The sequence below is a fragment of the Daktulosphaira vitifoliae genome, unplaced genomic scaffold (genome assembly GCF_025091365.1).
Source record: "Daktulosphaira vitifoliae isolate Bord-2020 unplaced genomic scaffold, ASM2509136v1 Scaffold_3, whole genome shotgun sequence".
NCBI lineage: Eukaryota > Metazoa > Arthropoda > Insecta > Hemiptera > Phylloxeridae > Daktulosphaira > Daktulosphaira vitifoliae.
The window spans coordinates 7,815,003-7,832,664 of record NW_026099574.1 but is presented as its reverse complement, the minus strand read 5'-3'; the positions used below and the strand labels follow the sequence as shown (position 1 = coordinate 7,832,664).

Below are 17,662 nucleotides of genomic sequence, written 5' to 3'. Positions count from 1 at the left end.
AAAAAAAAAAAAAAAACACTAACAGCTATTAGAAATAGGTTCCTTCTGATAAAAAATAAAAGAATCACAAACTAATTAAAAAATTATGATATATTCGGTAAAAATTTTTATAAAACTACGTTCTTAATCGTAATTATTAGGTTGTACAGAACTAAATAAACGATGTTTTATAGTCACAATATGATTGAATTAAATTCAATCTTTCAAAAAATTGTCTTGATACTAGCCTAAGATATTTGTCTAAAAAAAACATATTATAGAAATTGCGCCAAAATATAACTAAGAAGCTTTAAAATACTAAAATTAAATTTACCTGTAAACCTGCTCGAGCGGATCTGGATACTGCTTTAGCCTTGGATTTACCGGAATCTTTTCCCGCTTTACCGCCAGCCTAATAAAAATATAATCAAATAATTACTAAGTTTTATTATTAGGTATTATTATTCAATAGTTTGTATACTTTCAACTACAATAATAATTAAAAATTTCACTTACCATTGTTAATAAAAATCGTTTTTAAATGAAATAACGTGGAAAATAAATTACAAGGCTAATAAAAGCACCTAAATTGTAAACAAGAGAGAACAGTACTGAAAAACCGTTGAGAAATCGAAGAATAAGTAAGCGTTGTCGAACGCACTATAGTGGTAGAACAGATTAATACAATACAGTCATCATTCTTACAAACGGGTGACGGTAACGCGCGCAAACGGTTTATGGCCGCCATGTTTAATGAACGCGTTTCGTCATCAGCCAATCAAATCACGAGTTGAAAGGCGGGCAATTCCGAGTGACGCTTAAGAAATCGATGCCGTTAACAAAAGCTTAGTAGTGCCAAATACCGCCATTTCGACTTTTGAAAAATTCTGTGACATTATTAAGTCTAGTTAAGTTTTTAATGTTATTCTTTTTACAAAATAAAAATCATTAATTCACTGTTAAAATTATTTTATACGTTAACATATGGTCTACATATTTATTGTACTGATTCTATGCAACATAAAAGGAGTATTGTAGCATTAGTTATCATGAATTTTTATCGTTTTATTGAATCTTCATATCAGTGCATTAAATATAACGTTTACTTAAGGCTACACATATGATAATTATTATAGAAAACAATAATGTAATTAAATATTTTATCATAATTAGTAGCTCTTCCTTACTGACTGTTATAGATTATTTTTATTTAGTTTAATATAAAAATTAATATTTTATATTATTACTAGGGCCATGATCAAGACACGGCATAATATACTTTATAATAAAAATCAATTTATTTCGAAGTATATTAAGTGTATATTACATTATAACTATATTATTAGTTTAAGTAAAATTAATAAGACAAGATTCTTATTTTAGTTTTTCTTCAAAAATACTGTAAATACATTTAAAATATGACTTCATTAGTAGTTTTTTTATTTATATAAATATACTAACCAATTCACTGTATTGAAATATAAGTAAGGACACAGAAATTACTTAAACAAACATAAAATGTTTTAATTAATTTGGAATGATTAATTTAATATTAATATAACAAATATAAAAACAAACAAAATATATAATGAATTAAAAATTGTATATAAAATAAAAGACCAATTAATAAATTATAATAAACTTATACACGTAGTTCAATAACTATAAGTATAGAAAACATGATAAATAGGATATTAAAAATCTATCTAATTACATATTTTTAATAAAGTGTAAGACATAAATAAAATAATATTTTTTACCAAATAAACTTGAATAATTATCTTACTATACAGTATACACGCATATTATTGAAGTATTAGAATATTGTAGCAGCAGACAATATTTACAGAAGAAAACAATATAACAATTTTATGAATTATCTTGTGATAAAATGGATAAATTAGAAGTCTATATATTTTGTTAGACAATATTTCATTAAAATCTGATATTAGACGATATTACATTACCAACCGCACCACTAGAAATAACACCTGAACGGAATTCCTCTTGAGCTTTAGCAAAACTGGCACCAGAACTACGATAAATTTTATGAATCTATAAAACATTAAAATAATAAATACTAAAAATCTGTAAATTAATAACTTTTATAATGAGTAAAGGAAATTACTTTGGTCAGTAAAAAGAAATCCATTACTGCCCCAATTGTGAAAGCAATACCCAACATTAATACTAATGTACCTAAAAATGGACTAGGAGGCGGACCTTTGTATATAGAAATGGCAGTGAACAAACCACTATAAAATAATAAATATTATGAATGTGTTAAACTTTCATTGATTGTCTTATTGCTTGAAATACTTAAGGATGTATCCATGTTTACAGTTGAGTTCAGACATTTTAGACTAAACTGTAAACATGGATACATCCTTAAGAATTCAATCAATAATAAATAGTAATTAGAATTAGAATTAGAAACTCAATAATTATAAATAACAATAGTATAAAGATATATATTACCAATATCCTGAGTTTTCTGAACCTAATGCTTGGACAATAGTTATGACAAACTGGATGCAGAATACAAAAAAATACAACATAAAATTGAATGAACTATCATCCCTAGTAAATTAAAAATTAGATGTTATTTATTTTTAAATACAGTTTTTTTAATATTTAAGCAAAATATTAAGAATGAAAACATACCGAAAAGCTTTATAACCAGGACGGAACCAACATAAAAATGAGAGTGGCACTAAAGCAGCAGTATAAATAATAGATGAAACAAAAGTTCCAAGTGCACCTCTAAAGAATAGTAAAATAGTGGCCATGACTACATTAGCTGCTAGCAAACCTGTATGATCTAAATTAAAAGACAAAACTTTTAGCTTAATTAAAAAATACATATTTTCAAACAGTTACATAATTTAATAATTTAAATAAAAGTTTAATTAGGGTTGTGTAACAAATGTGTATACATTAAGCATACAATATACAATAAAGGCATACAATTTGATTAATATATAAATTTAAAATTTAACCCTTATAGTTCACATAAATTTTCTTAATAATTTTGTAAAATATAAATATTTTTTAAAATAATTAGGAGTGTATGAGATTTATAATTTAAAATAAATTATTCTTAATTATTTTTACATCATAGATAAGACTACAACAATAATACAAAAAATGGAAATAATTCATTCAAAAACTATTATTTTTTCTTTATAACTTTGATTTAATTATTATAATGTCCTATGTAATTTTTTTTTTTTAATAATGACATTATAGTACTTCATTTGAATTTTTTCTTTTCTATACATAACTTAACTTTTAAGAAAAATATACTTTAATATACTATAAAATTAGACATGAATAAATGTAAAAATAATTTAGTCTTAAAATATTATGTTTTCATTGTGAGAAGTATTTTTTTAACTTACAAAGCCACATATAATAAAGTTGCCTAACAACATGTTGGAAATCTGGTGGAATTTCAACATTTATGTCCAAATAAAAGCATGGTTGATAGCAACACTGTTTTGGTAAGGGAGGCCAATTATTCTGACGAACTATAATTAATTAAATTAATAATTACGCAATAAAGGAAAAATGTTTGATTAAACAAAGAACATTACCATTTATTGAAGCATTGCGAAGTTCTTCTTCTCTCTTGTCCAATTCAGCTTGTCTTCTATCAAGTTCAGCTTTTCTAGCCTATAATTTAATAATTTTATGAGTATATGCATTTTATTAATGATTCATAAATAATACCAATAGATCAGCAGAAACATCACCAGTACTTCTACTATAATTAGGTGCAATTTGAGATGTTACTGGATATTCTTGTGTTGGTGACATTACAGCTGGCATTGAATTTAAAGGTGGGTTAGCAGCTCCTCTAACAGCTGGTTTCTAAAACATTATTCATCTTATTAAATGATTAATCATTAAGAATTAATAAAGTCAAATTTAAAAATTAAAAAACAATTTTTATATATAATAATAAAAAACAACAACTTGAATTAACATGCTACAACTAAAAATCCAACACAATAATTGTATGTTGATTCCTGAAAATAAAAAGAACTTAATTTTTCTAAAATTACCGAGTTGTTAACCACATTTTGGTCATTTCCAAATGGATTGAAATCTTCTATTAAAGATTGTACTTTATTAGTAGTTAGCTCTTTGACTGAAGGATCCTAGAATAATTAAACACATATGTTTTCATCAAAATATTGATGATTAACATGGTTAAACTTAAGGTCATCAGCTTAATTAATAAAAATTAAACAGAAACATTTTTTTAATGATAAAACATATGATTCATTTTGGTACAGATTAAAATGTACAAAAATCTTTATAAATTAAAAGGTGAATGTCATAAATAATAGAAGTAAATTAAACAGTCAAATATTAGTATAGTAATTTATTATTCCACGTATTGAATTAAAATATTAAAGTTATCATATAAATTTGTTAACATTCTATGAATACTTGGTATTTATTTTTATTATTATTCAAAAATAATATAATTACCATCGAGGTAAGTCAAATGGACTTTAAAAATTTAATTTATGTTGGTATTTACTAATAACCGTAATTTAAATTGGAAATTACCTGAAATGGATGAGGATCTCCAAAAGGATTTTCATCTGGTTCAGCCATCGTATTATTATTATGTAACAATTTTTAATGAGATGAAGTTAAATGAAAATTCTTTATGCACAAATAAAATATCACTTATAACATAAAAACAGTTATGAACAACTACAAATACACATTTATTTGGGTTTAATAATAATTAAAAAGAGTTAAAAGTAGTATTACCATGTTACTAACAAGTAGAAACGATTTTAATATTATCTACATATCCGTGTATCTGAGTAAGATTATAAAATGACCGAAAATTTGTCGGGTTGTGTGACGTACACTATCAATAATGGAAAAAAAACTTTGACAGTGCATGTAAAATGTATTAATTATAAATTTAATGTATAATGTAAAATATAAAAGAAATAAAATCTTATCTAAAAGATAAACATTAATAAAATGTGTTAAATTAAAAATATTGAACAATATTTATACAAAACTTGTTGAAAATTCAATTTTTTTATATTAGTTGGATATTCTGTGCATAAAAACTTGTTGTGCTTATAACTAATATTTATCATATGTTATCATTTAATCATGCTGATTGCATGTAACTACACATTTTTCATTTTCAATAAATAATTAATTAAATTTTGGCTTCTTATTGTATATTTTTTATAATATTAATAAAAAATATCAATATGGTCAGAAAACTAAAATTTCACGAACATAAGTTACTAAAAAAAGTAGATTTTATATCATGGGAAGTTGATAGTAATAATTTACATGAAGTAAAAATTATGAAAAAATATATGATTCAAAAAAGAGAACATTATACACTGTAAGTATAATTTTTCATAGATATTCCAGACAATAATACCTTGGTAGTTTTAGATATTCACTTATAATGTTATATATTTTACTTTACAAAGAAATTTCATTAATAAAATTTTAATTTTATTTAGTAAATTTTTAATTATTGTAATTTTAGGAAGCAATATTGTGTATAAGTATATTTAACTAATTTTATGGAAAAATTTAAATAATTACACAAAAACAACCTTGATTAAATGAACCACAAATTTACTGGTTTAAATAAATAATAAATATTGGTTAAATGTATCATCATTATTTTAATTTTTAGGTACAATAAATTATCTCGTGAAATAAGAAACGTAGCAGAAAAAATAAAAGCTTTAGAACCTACAGATTCTTTTAGAAATGAACGAGGTGCTCAACTTTTAGAAAAATTGTAAGTTTTGTAATTTAGTTATTTAGGATATGTTAAAAGATTTGCATAATATAAGTTGTAATGATTCAAATTCATGGATATAGGTACATGTTGGGATTGATTACAACTAAAAAAAATTTTGAACTATGTTCCAAAGTTACTGCATCATGTTTTTGCAGACGTCGATTACCTGTTATAATGGTTAGGTCAAAAATGGTACAAACATTGAAGGCTGCAACAACATATATTGAACAGGGGCATGTTCGTGTTGGTCCACAATTGGTTAAAGATCCAGCATTTTTAGTATCAAGGTATAGAGTACTTATTAGTTGAGATAAATTTTAAAAATTATCAGTTTAGGATTCTGCTTAATTATAATTGATACTGAGTACTATATTTTAATTAGATTAGATTAACTTACAAAAAATTTAGAATTAAAAGTTAAATTGTTCCTAGTATTTAAAAGTATCCTAGTATTTTAGTTTTGAGAATATTTGAATTGTATATTTAATACATTTATTTTTATGTTAAATACCATTCTATTAAAAATTTTTTAATTTCTTAATTTTAAGTTTATATATATATATATATATATATATACTTATACTTTATATACTTTAATAAATTTATCATTCGTAAAATATTTTAGAGCTCAAATTTTTTTCAGATTTAAATAATGCAAAAATTAAAAAATAGTTTAGAGCTAATCTGAATATTTAATTAAATCATTTTTAAAATTATTATTTTATATTTTTTTTTTAACAAGAATTAATCTGATTGTCTTCTTCAAAAGTCTTTATTTTTCCTAAATAAGGAAATATACTAATTTTTGTTATCTAAACATATAAATATTAATATAATATTACATCATGGATGTTAAAATAATCCATGATGTTTTAACAAATTTATAACTGTTGATTAGGTTAATATTTTCCGTTACTTTTATTTTTTTAAATAATTTTTATAGTTTTGAACTATATTAAAAGCTTTTTTTTATTATTAGTCTTAAATAAAATAGAAATTTAATTTTTAAAATTCTTATAAATGATGGATTCAGCTCTTACTGGTGTATGTGTACTTTGCCGCGATACATAAACATATTATGACCACTATGCGTACTTTTTATTTTAATAATAATTATTTATTTATGGCAATAACTCTAATTACATGTATTTAATAACTACAACATTATTCAATATTACCACCATAGTGAAGTATATTATAAAATAAAAATTTAATTTAATTTTTACAATACTTATAATCAACACTCAAGGACTTTAACGATTTTGAAAACTTGTTTGGCTTACTCCCAAAACACCCAATCTTAAGTAAATTCATCATAGGTACAAAAATACCACAGAAACTCTTTTTGTTCTAGAAAATAGTGAGTAATCCTTTATGATCAGATAAATGTTAAGATGAATAAACAGGAATTATCTATTTATCATTGTGCTAATGTGTTCTGGTATATTTTTTACCTTCAACTAGTTTTTATTACATCATAATTTTTAATAATGTGTAATCTTTCTATTTTATTTTTAAGTAAAATTTTATGTAAAAATACATCATTTTTATTTGTTTTAATGATGTTTTAGTTGTTATTAATACTTCTTTTTTTACAGGCCTCTTGAAGACTTTGTAACATGGGTAGACAATTCTGCTATCAAGAAACACATATTAGAGTATAATGATCTCAAAGATGATTTTGACATAATGTAAAATAAATTTATTTGAATGATTATTATTTCAACTTACATTTTTTAAACTAATATTTCAATTTATAATAAAGTTGTTATTCTATTATAACACAATAATAAGGTTATAATTTTAAGTGATTTTTTTTTTTTTTTTTTTGAAATTATTTTTTTTAATAAATTACATTTCTTGGTTTCTTCTTTAGTGATATATTACAATTAATATTTTAAAAATTAACTATAAATTATACTTATCAATGAGTAAGTTTATTATTATAATGTAGGTGGCTTGTATAGTTCTACACCAGAAGATACACCTTCTACTTGCAATAAGTTAACCAATTATTTAATTTTTATGTTTTTGAATCTACAAACCCTTTAGAGTTACAATTAAAAGTAGCCAAAATTTTAATTTTTTTTTAGGCTTATATCATTATTACATTATGAATATATATTTAAAATATCAAAGATAATTTAAAAGCTTACAAAAACTTGAATTAAAAATCATATTCTAAAAGGAACAATCGAAACTTTTTTTTTTTTATTACTATTAATTTATCTTGTAATAATCTACAGAAGGACATTCTCAAGATTCCAGGTGCAAACGTATTGTAGTAAATTGTGCATTAATACATTGCAGAAAACTGTGACCATTGTAGAATTGACGCAAATCTAGAGTTTTCAAACATGTCCCCTTAAGTTAAAAAAATTGTCATTTTTTATTATCATGTGTTAACTTAGTATATCTCATTAAATACATTCCTATATCCATTTCAGTTTTAACGCAACACATCAATAGTAGCTTAAACATTTTTTTACTAGTTTAATATTTTAGACATATTTCGTTTTTTAAAAAAGTGTGTTAGGAAGTTTAGAAAAGTATATTTTGATCTCTGATGAAAATTCCTTGTAGACCAGTTCATTTATTTATAAATAACAAATAATTTAATTTTTTAAGTATTGCATCAAGACCATTAACTTCTATATACGTTTGCCATAAAAGTAATAACTACTTTATAATTTCTCCGTAAAAATTACAATACTAAATTATTAAGTAACAATTTAATATTATATATTTAATTGCTATAATAAATTTTTATATATATATTACACTTATAAATCATATAACTTGTAATCGGGATATAAATAAATAGGAGATCATGTTGCTTTTGGAATAATTCAACAATTTTTTTTAAATTAAACACTATCTACAGATTTGCATTGAAGCGTTTTTTATGATAATGATTAAAATCTACTGTCAGATTAAATCTATACTGATCCAACTATGCTACGTCCCCAGTGTGCTGGATTTTTTAATAACACTATATCTTCGAGAAAATTTATTTTATTATAAATCTGTAATTATTTTATAACTTTACTATTATTTCTAATATTTAAATAAAATCTATTTTAATGGTTAAGATAAAATTATGTTGTTTTTATAATTTTTATGTCTAATTATTTTCGTAATATACTCGTCACTCACAATATGAAATAACAATGAGCTACTCGTGTCCACAATAATGATTTTTCATTTAAGATATTTAACACTTATTTATAAATTATATTCATATATTTGGAATAACATGATTGTTATTAAACAAATAATTTAAATAAATAACTGAGAGAAATATTTAACAAACGCATGTTTAATTATATTATGTTACACACGATTCAGTCATGAGTCAATTATTAGTCATCTTTAAAAATCACTCTTTAAGAAATTTATTAACTATACTAGTCAGCTCTTTTTACTCTTATCTTAATAATAAAACACAATGTATCAACCCTAATTTTAAATGTACAAACAAACTATGATAACGTTATATAAAGTATCAAAATGATCATCATTTACATGTATTAATTTATATATTTTATGCTTATTTATCAATAAACAATAACATTACAAGAATGACACAATGCTGATTTTTCGGGAATACAAAATACTATAAAAGGTAGAGCAATCCATCTAAACCAGTGCTGAGGGCTTGAGAGACCCAGTCTCCAGATATTCGAGGGCTCTGTTTTCCCTGTTCTAATCGTGCTCTCGACATCGATACGTAAGGTTCGTGATCATCATTGTTGAAATTCTTACGTGTTAATTTATGAACTAAAAATTTGAGTATTACTTGAAACTATTAAAAGTTATTATAAGAACAAAGAAAAATTATCATGAAGATTTAAAACCAATAAGAGTCAATACTTATATTATATTAACACCCAATTATTTAGAATTAATAATCTGAGTAAAGAACGATAAAGCAATAAATCAAATAACTACCACTAATAACTACTGGTATATTAATTTTTAAACTATAATTAATTATTACTAATTAGTTCGTACCTTATACATAATCACATTAGATGGTATTCGTGAGATGGCCACCGGTTTTTCGTCGCTTCAGTGTATTATTACAGGTACTTACCAGTTGGGTCATTTATAATATCTCTATAAGAGGAACTTTAATTATTTTTTTTTATATCTACTTGTCTTTATTGTTCTAAACCTTCGGACTCTACAACTGACCAAATCCCCAAAAACACCCAAACTTGGTCAATATATACTGTAGTAAATAGCTGAGGAAGTATTGAATTACATCGATTTTAGTATAATATAAGCCTTACAACAGTAGTAACAGGGCCGGATTTAGGGGAGGGCTGAGTGGGCTGCAGCCCAGGGGCCCCCACAAATTTGGTATACATTGGTATCAAAAATATGATAATAACTGTTATTTAATAAGTAAAAAAATATATTTCCTTGTTTATGTATAAGGGCCCCCACAATGCATTCCGCCCAGGGGCCACCACATACCTAAGTCCGCCCCTGAGTAGTAAGCAATTTTTGAACTCTTAAGCAATATAATAATTCTATATAAAAGGAAAATGCAGGGTAAGCAAATTAATAATGGTGGAAAAAAGAATATAAAAGGGAAACATGAAAAGTATAGGGGGACTGGACGTTTTGACGAAGAAACGTCGAGTGGCGGGTCAGGAGGTTGGACGCGAGTATCTTTGTACGATTTAATTTTGTTTAGTGTTACATTTTGATATTACCTTTTTGAATTTGTGTTTTATACGTTTCTTAAATAAAATAACTATTTAAAAACCTGGACTTAGCGTAAATAATTTATATTCACCGTACTCTTAGAATTGTGTGTGTGCGGCTAAAGTCAAGGTTGGATTGCTGGTCCTTTAGTCAATCTTAATAATTAGTGTGCGTGCTATTTAGTTTTTGGACTCAACCGTCCTTTAGAAGGTATAGTGAAAAGATAGTTGTGCTGGTGGCTGATAAGGAGCCACCTTTAGTCTACTACTTATGAGTTAGACCGTGCTGACGGATCTAAACTCTACCCTTTTAGTAGTTCACTAATTTGAGGGATTGGGACTGACCAGTGTATCCAACGGGAGGACTCGAGAAGAGCTTGACACGACGAACTCGTCGTCATATATATTAAAAAACATTAATTAATTTGTGTAAAACTTTTGTGTCTATGTCGAGGCACTACCGACATACGACAATACAATACACATACCATTTACCAACCTCATTTTTGTATTATTACAGTATTGTAGATTTAGATTTTTTAATAATAACATTTATTACGACGATAATCGAAAAATCACCCTTACGGTCAAATTTTTAACCCTCTAAAGCCACTCAATTGCAACCGAATTTTTTAACTATTAGAACAAATCTAAGGGGTGTATTGAATGAATTGAATAAAATTAACCTATATAGCTAAGAATCGTTTTAATAGTAATATGTTCACTAAAATGGTCTTGTAACATAATTATTATATTGCATAATAATTCTATTTATTTTGTAAACAACCTCTAGGTTATTTATGAATGACTATAGTTATTCAATAAATCTACGGAGAATTGTTGCACAGCATGGAGGTATTAAATATATGTACAAATATTTTAAACTTTTAACGCGAGATCCTGATAATATTTTTAAATTAACTGATTAATTTGGGTATTTTTGTTTAGCTATCTTTACAAGTTGCGTTTAATACAATTATAAAAATATTATAATTAAAAAAATTACTTTTGTAATTTTAACTCTAGGAAAATGAAGTAATTTATACTTTTGGTACTTTTAAATCTTCATTACTTTAAAAAACATGTGATTTCGTGTGTAATAAATGGCCAATATAAATATAATATTTATATTGATAAATAAAGTCTAATAATTGTCAAGGAGTGATACAAAAATTATAAAACAAAAAAAGTATTGAATTTAGTTAATTTTTTTGCAAGTGCTAAGTATCAAAGACAAATTTATAAAATGTTAAGTAACATTCATGCATTTTTGTTATTAAGTTAAAAATTTAATTATTTAATTTTATTTCTAATTTTATAATTATAATTTTTTAACTAAATGGTACATATCATAGGCAAATGTGTGATTTTTAACTCGCCAGGAAATATTAGATGAAATCCCAAGTTTAAAAAAAATCATTCTAGTGATTGTTTCACTCGCGGTTTACATATTCACTTATATATTCAGATTTATTCAAATTATTCAAATTTAAATTTCTAAATAATATTTTGGAATATTAACTATTAATGTTAACCAAAAAACAACAGTGAAATCGTAATTTCTAACGACACGACATCACATTGATAACAACAATAGAAAGTTGATATGAGTTATAAATGCAAGTAATAGATTTTGAGGGAATGTGGGACGTGCATGTGATGACGCTGTAAATATTTCTTTAATTAACTGTTGTTTTGAGTCAATGATGCAGTCCATAAATAATTAATAATTTCTCGATAATTAATAAATGAATTATTTTAATCTAAATAAAAATTTGTAATCATAGAAGTTTTATTTTGATTAAAGAATCTCTAATATCTTTCGTCATTGTATCTAGTTATTTTGAAGGTTGGAATAATGGGCAAAAACGAAAATATTTTTTATAATAATTACAATAATAATGATATTTTAAAAGAAAACGGAATAACTGACAAAAGAAATAATTACTATTATAATGACTCTCCTTCAAAACAATCAAAATTGGATGAAACTGCATCTCAATTGTTTAAAAAAGAATTTGAAATGTCAATTTCAAATAAGTGGAAACTACCTGAACCTGAATCTATGTTGGCGTACAGCAAATGGGAGGTATATTGTATTCCTATATTATTGTTCTCTAACATTATAAAATTCTCATCAATTTTTTAAACAGAGTTCCGGAGCATTTGATTATTAAATTTTGGTTTTGTTATGTAATTGGTAGATTTGTAAATAACTAGCAAGTAGGGTGCATGTTAGTTACTTTGATTAAAAAAAAACCTTTTTATTTAAAAATAAATATGAAATATTTATACCTAAACAAAACTCACTTACTTTTAATGAAGCATCATGATTAATTATACTTGAGTTTTTTTCTTCCTTTTCATGATAACTATTGCTGTGACCCAATTTTATCAGTTTGTTATTTTATGTTGATGAGAATATGTATAATTATATAATCAATTATTTATTCAAAAATAAATTTATTAATTAGGTAAAATATTACCGTGCTTTACTAAATAATGAAATTAAGTGAGTGAAATGGAATGTTTTAATTTTTATATGTTTTACTAGACGTAATTTTGTACATTATTAAAAATAAAACTTTGTTATGTTTCATTTATGAAAATTTAAACTTTGTTTGCAAAGCTTAAATTTCAAAAAAATTTTATATATATATATAATTTAATATATATTTTGTATATAATATTTGAATTTATACAATTAAATAAATTTGTATATAAACTTATATATAATAACAATAATAGTTATAGAATATTAAGTCCTCTAGTAACTAAAAATTAACCTACTATAAAAATTATGATTATTTATAGATACCAGACTTTTTAAGTTTAAAAAAGTCATTAAACAATGTCAAAGATAAGCTAGATAATTTCAATCTAAATGATTGGCACAAAAATACTAAACAAACTAACCCATCTGGTAAAGTTCTCTCAAAAGTAAGATCTGCAATTCATCCAGAACTGTTAACTACAGCTTGGTTAAAATTTTATGAGCTATTAAATGAATCACCTGTAATACCCCAAGATAATATTGATAGTGGAAAGTTTAATAGTGTTCATCTATGTGAAGCTCCTGGTGGATTTATCTGTGCTCTTAATCATTTTATGATTAATAAAAACTTAAATCTTAAAGTAAGTAACATTAATAAAGTCAGTCATAAAAAAAACTTAAATTATAAATTGTTATGTTTAGTGGGATTGGTTAGGAATGTCTTTAAACCCCTATCATGAAGGAAATGGAAATCCTGATATGATAAATGATGACCGATTTATGTTGTTTACAAAAGACCATTGGTTTTTTGGCCATGAGTATACTGGTGATATATTTCAAAAAGACTTTTATAAAAATTTATATGAGGCTGTACAAAAGCGATTTGGCAAACAAGCTAATTTGGTAAATATATAAATGACAGCATGTTTAATGTACTTCATACTTAAATTACATAATATTCTTACTAAAATTTTATCTTACAGGTTACAGGTGATGGAAGTATGGATTGTCAAAATAATCCTGATGAACAAGAAAATGTTGTTATGCGTTTACAATTAGTAGAAACAATGATTGCTCTAATGGTGTTAGAAACTGGTACAATTCAAAATTGAATCTTTGGAATTTAATAATTAATAATTATAATTTTTAGGTGGAACATTTATTTTAAAAATGTTCACTATGTTTGAGTGTAACACACTGTGTCGTATATATTTACTTTGTTGTGCTTTTGAATCAGTAAAAATTAAAAAGCCTGTAACTAGCAGACAAGGCAATTCTGAAATTTATGCTGTGTGTTGTGGTTATAAAGGATTAGAAATCATGGAGCCATGGATTCATAAATTTTTTTCTTCTGTTGATCGAAGTATGTTGTTTGTATAACTTTATAATATATTAATTTAATTACTATTTTATTTTCATTAAAACAGTTCAATCAGATTATAGTTTGTTTCCATTGAAAGAATTACCCAAAGATTTTCTAGCTTCAATGTACAACTGCTCAAAATATTTTAGTGAATTGCAAATACAAGTGATTGAAAATAATATTCAACGATTTTTACATGGAGATGAAGGTTCAGAAAATGATACTACATTTTTGATTGAATTACAATACTATGTTGCCAAAATGTATATTAATAAGTATAAAATTAAACCTATTGATTCATCTCATGAAATAGTTGGACAAAAAAAACTTCAAGTAAGAAAAATTTAATCAAAATTATTTTTTTTTTATGTTTATTATCTTTTACGTTAGACTATACTGGATGAGCTACCCAAAGTCATATCACTTCGAAAAGATTTAGACTACTCTTTTTCAGAAAAACAAAGAAGAATTGAGTATCAAGCAATGGATGAAGCAAAGTTGCTCCAAAATGAAGTAAATGATTTCACACAAGTTAAGTGGTTATATGACAGTTCTTTGTTATGGTTTTCTGCCAAGGTAGATATTAAATTTTTTATGTTTCTAAAAATTATTAATTTATCTTTTATGTGTCTCTTGATTATTCATCCATTAAATCTTACTTTCTAAAAAAGTGTATTAGTATTACTTATACAATGTTCTTACATTTATTTAATGACTTAATAACATTTGACATAAAAATTAAGTACACTTGGCTGATTTAATTAGTTATTACAATTTATACTTTTAATTATTACACTAGAAGTATAATTAAAATGTTTTATTTTTAGGATGCCAAAATTGATTTATCAGATAAATTTATTCAAATGGGTAAACCTGTATCTGTAATACGTAGTTCTAAATTTTGTGTGGATGTCTTAATTGATTATAGTAATCGAGCTAGATCATTGTTTACAATCCCCACAGAAGATAGCATAAAACGTAGAAAGTTTGTCACTGAATGATTAAGCAGTTGTTTTATATTAATTAACTTATCTTATAATTATGTATTTTGTTTATATTTTAGTCATTTTTGGCTTCAAATACCAAGAAATACTATAGAAGGTCACTTATTTGTTTGTGACTTAACTTCCATTAATATCAGTGATTGTATTAATAACAATAAAAAACAACTTGATTCATTAACAGCTATATTAGAAACTTTAGAACTTCTTGAAAGTTCTGACAGTTTATTACTTATAGGATATCCATTACTTACTCAAGTTAATGTTGGTGTATTTTATTCATTAATCAATATTTTTGAAAAGGTATTTATAGATTAAATATATTTACTTTAATTATACTATAATTATTTTTTTTACTAAATGTATTTCTCTATTTAAAAAATAGTATTTTTTATTAATTTATGCTTTTTTAATTTAACAGGTTGGAGTAATGAAACCAAACAAAATGGGTCATTCTTTTATATTTTGCTCAAAAAAAGTAGACAAAACTGCCAGTGATTGGATGTCATTATTAAAAGAAATAGTAGGATATATCAAAGATCCTAACATTTCTGAAATTTTAGAAAAACAGGGAAAATCATTAATATCATTTTTTCCCATCAATACACTTATTTGTAAGAAAGCATATTAAAAATTCTTATACAAATTTTTACAATATTATTTAATTAATAAATTCTTTTTTTCAGTTCAACCAATTTATAAAGATATAGTAGTGATGAATTGTTTGTATATTATAAACGAAGTTAAGAAAACTGTTTCTTCATTTATAAACCAGTAAATTTATTTATTGTAGATATACTAAAATTCTATAAGTATTAATTTTTTATCTATATGAAATAACTTATTTTGTATTTAATAAACCGCTTCTATATATATCTTGTTAAATTATCCAAGATGTGAAATTTTTATAGAGATTCTCATAAATGTTTTTAAATTATCATTTGTTATGATTATCCACTGGAAAATTGTGTTATCATCTTTGATTTTATTATATATAATCATAGTAATGTATACAAAAATATTTTCTATATACTCTAAATTTGACTGATTAAATAGACTATTTTGCCTCAAGACTGATGCAACTTCGGTTGAAAATTCTATAGTATTAATTATATTTTATAATTTGTTATATTAATGTAAGCTCTTATTAGATTACCATAAATAAGAAATTGAATCAAACCAAAGTGAATATAGGTGCATTCCATTTGTTTAAAATCTTAGTTATTTATATTGTTTATTTATTTGAGTTTATTCAAAATGTTAAATGTTTTTAAGTTATATATGTGATTGCTATATTATTGTAATTTATCTGTATGTAATTACTTATTTCTGACATTTTGATATAATATAATAGTGTTGTAATATTACTGGTAACTATTTAATCGTAGATATTTTTGTCCTTTATGTCAACCTTTCATATTTTCAGGAATTAATTTCAGAATTAAATTTTATTAGAAGTCGCTATGAAAATTTTAAATTTAATATACTAAAATATGAATGCCTTTTCAACATGTCATCAATTAATACATTTTTCTACTAATTTGAAAAATTTACATATACTAAACCTAGATGAATTGTGTATAAGGTATTTTTATAGATTATTGAAGGCTAAAGCTTCCTTTAAACCCAGATTTCTAGGTATCTAGCTCACACGCTACCAAAAAAGTTACATACACAGTCATTTTTTTATCGTAAACCATTAATTTAATCGAAAAATAAAAAAATACTGATAATTCATTTTAGATACATTGTTTATTCAATTTACATTTGTCAAGTATTTTTCATATTCTACCCTAATATATTTTAACTTTATTTTTTCAAATGACATAATTATAATGATAAATAAAATGTTATCTAATTTTTCAGAAATTGTTAATAAATTTAATTAAATGACTCAAGATAAATCTCTTGTCTTCCCTCCTGGGTATAAAAATGTTAACTGATTTTAAAATATTAATTCAAAAAATAAATAAACTTGTTTTTTATATATGTTGCTATTTGAAAAATAAAGTTGACTCTTTTATAAGATATAAAGGAACGAGTATAATAAATACTTCATGATTAATAAATTGAGAAGAGTAGGTAACCAAAAGAAAAATATTATTACTTTTATTTTTCGATTAAATAAGTGTTTAATGATAGAATAATCGCGTGACTATTTTATTAATACCCTATATTGTTGAGTAAAAACAGTATTAGATGTTTGACAGGAGAAAAATTAATCTAGCCAACCATACATTTTTTTCACGTTCATGTTTTAACCTATCAACATTATAACAATTATTGTTTCTTATTATAGTT

General features: G+C 24.1%; 4 protein-coding genes across 5 annotated transcripts in view; 2 read left to right on the top strand and 2 right to left on the bottom strand.

Moving 5' to 3' along the window:
- Nucleotides 1-707, bottom strand: part of LOC126901421 (histone H2A.V) — a 2,439-nt gene extending 1,732 nt beyond the window's left edge. Inside the window, exons 1-2 of the mRNA XM_050677850.1 lie at nt 496-707; nt 314-391 (exon numbers count right to left, since the gene is read on the bottom strand). Of these exons, the coding sequence (XP_050533807.1) occupies nt 314-391; nt 496-498 (81 nt within the window). The 5' untranslated portion in view covers nt 499-707. The remainder of the gene's footprint in view (nt 1-313; nt 392-495) is intronic.
- Nucleotides 708-1,255: 548 nt separating this feature from the next.
- Nucleotides 1,256-4,852, bottom strand: LOC126901413 (secretory carrier-associated membrane protein 1). 2 transcript variants are annotated; one of them, XM_050677840.1, is made up of 9 exons: nt 4,561-4,852; nt 4,047-4,142; nt 3,712-3,852; nt 3,576-3,654; nt 3,381-3,509; nt 2,644-2,800; nt 2,458-2,559; nt 2,108-2,234; nt 1,256-2,034 (listed from the first exon to the last, which is right to left on the bottom strand). In XM_050677840.1, the coding sequence occupies exons 1-9, from the start codon at nt 4,606-4,608 to the stop codon at nt 1,915-1,917; spliced, it is 999 nt and encodes a 332-aa protein (XP_050533797.1). In that variant the 5' UTR covers nt 4,609-4,852; the 3' UTR covers nt 1,256-1,914. The 2 variants fall into 2 exon arrangements, with proteins under 2 accessions (XP_050533797.1, XP_050533798.1); XM_050677841.1 differs by lacking the exon at nt 4,047-4,142.
- Nucleotides 4,853-5,148: 296 nt separating this feature from the next.
- On the top strand, nt 5,149-7,656 carry LOC126901418 (U3 small nucleolar ribonucleoprotein protein IMP3). The gene is made up of 4 exons (XM_050677848.1): nt 5,149-5,374; nt 5,678-5,785; nt 5,869-6,075; nt 7,387-7,656. Exons 1-4 carry the CDS (start codon nt 5,235-5,237, stop codon nt 7,481-7,483), a joined length of 552 nt encoding a protein of 183 aa, XP_050533805.1. The 5' UTR covers nt 5,149-5,234; the 3' UTR covers nt 7,484-7,656.
- Nucleotides 7,657-12,114: 4,458 nt separating this feature from the next.
- LOC126901411 (cap-specific mRNA (nucleoside-2'-O-)-methyltransferase 2-like) lies at nt 12,115-16,683 on the top strand. The gene is made up of 11 exons (XM_050677835.1): nt 12,115-12,592; nt 13,318-13,638; nt 13,700-13,900; nt 13,981-14,092; nt 14,148-14,360; nt 14,425-14,693; nt 14,751-14,936; nt 15,188-15,345; nt 15,424-15,664; nt 15,783-15,975; nt 16,048-16,683. Exons 1-11 carry the CDS (start codon nt 12,362-12,364, stop codon nt 16,137-16,139), a joined length of 2,217 nt encoding a protein of 738 aa, XP_050533792.1. The 5' UTR covers nt 12,115-12,361; the 3' UTR covers nt 16,140-16,683.
- Nucleotides 16,684-17,662: the final 979 nt, after the last annotated feature.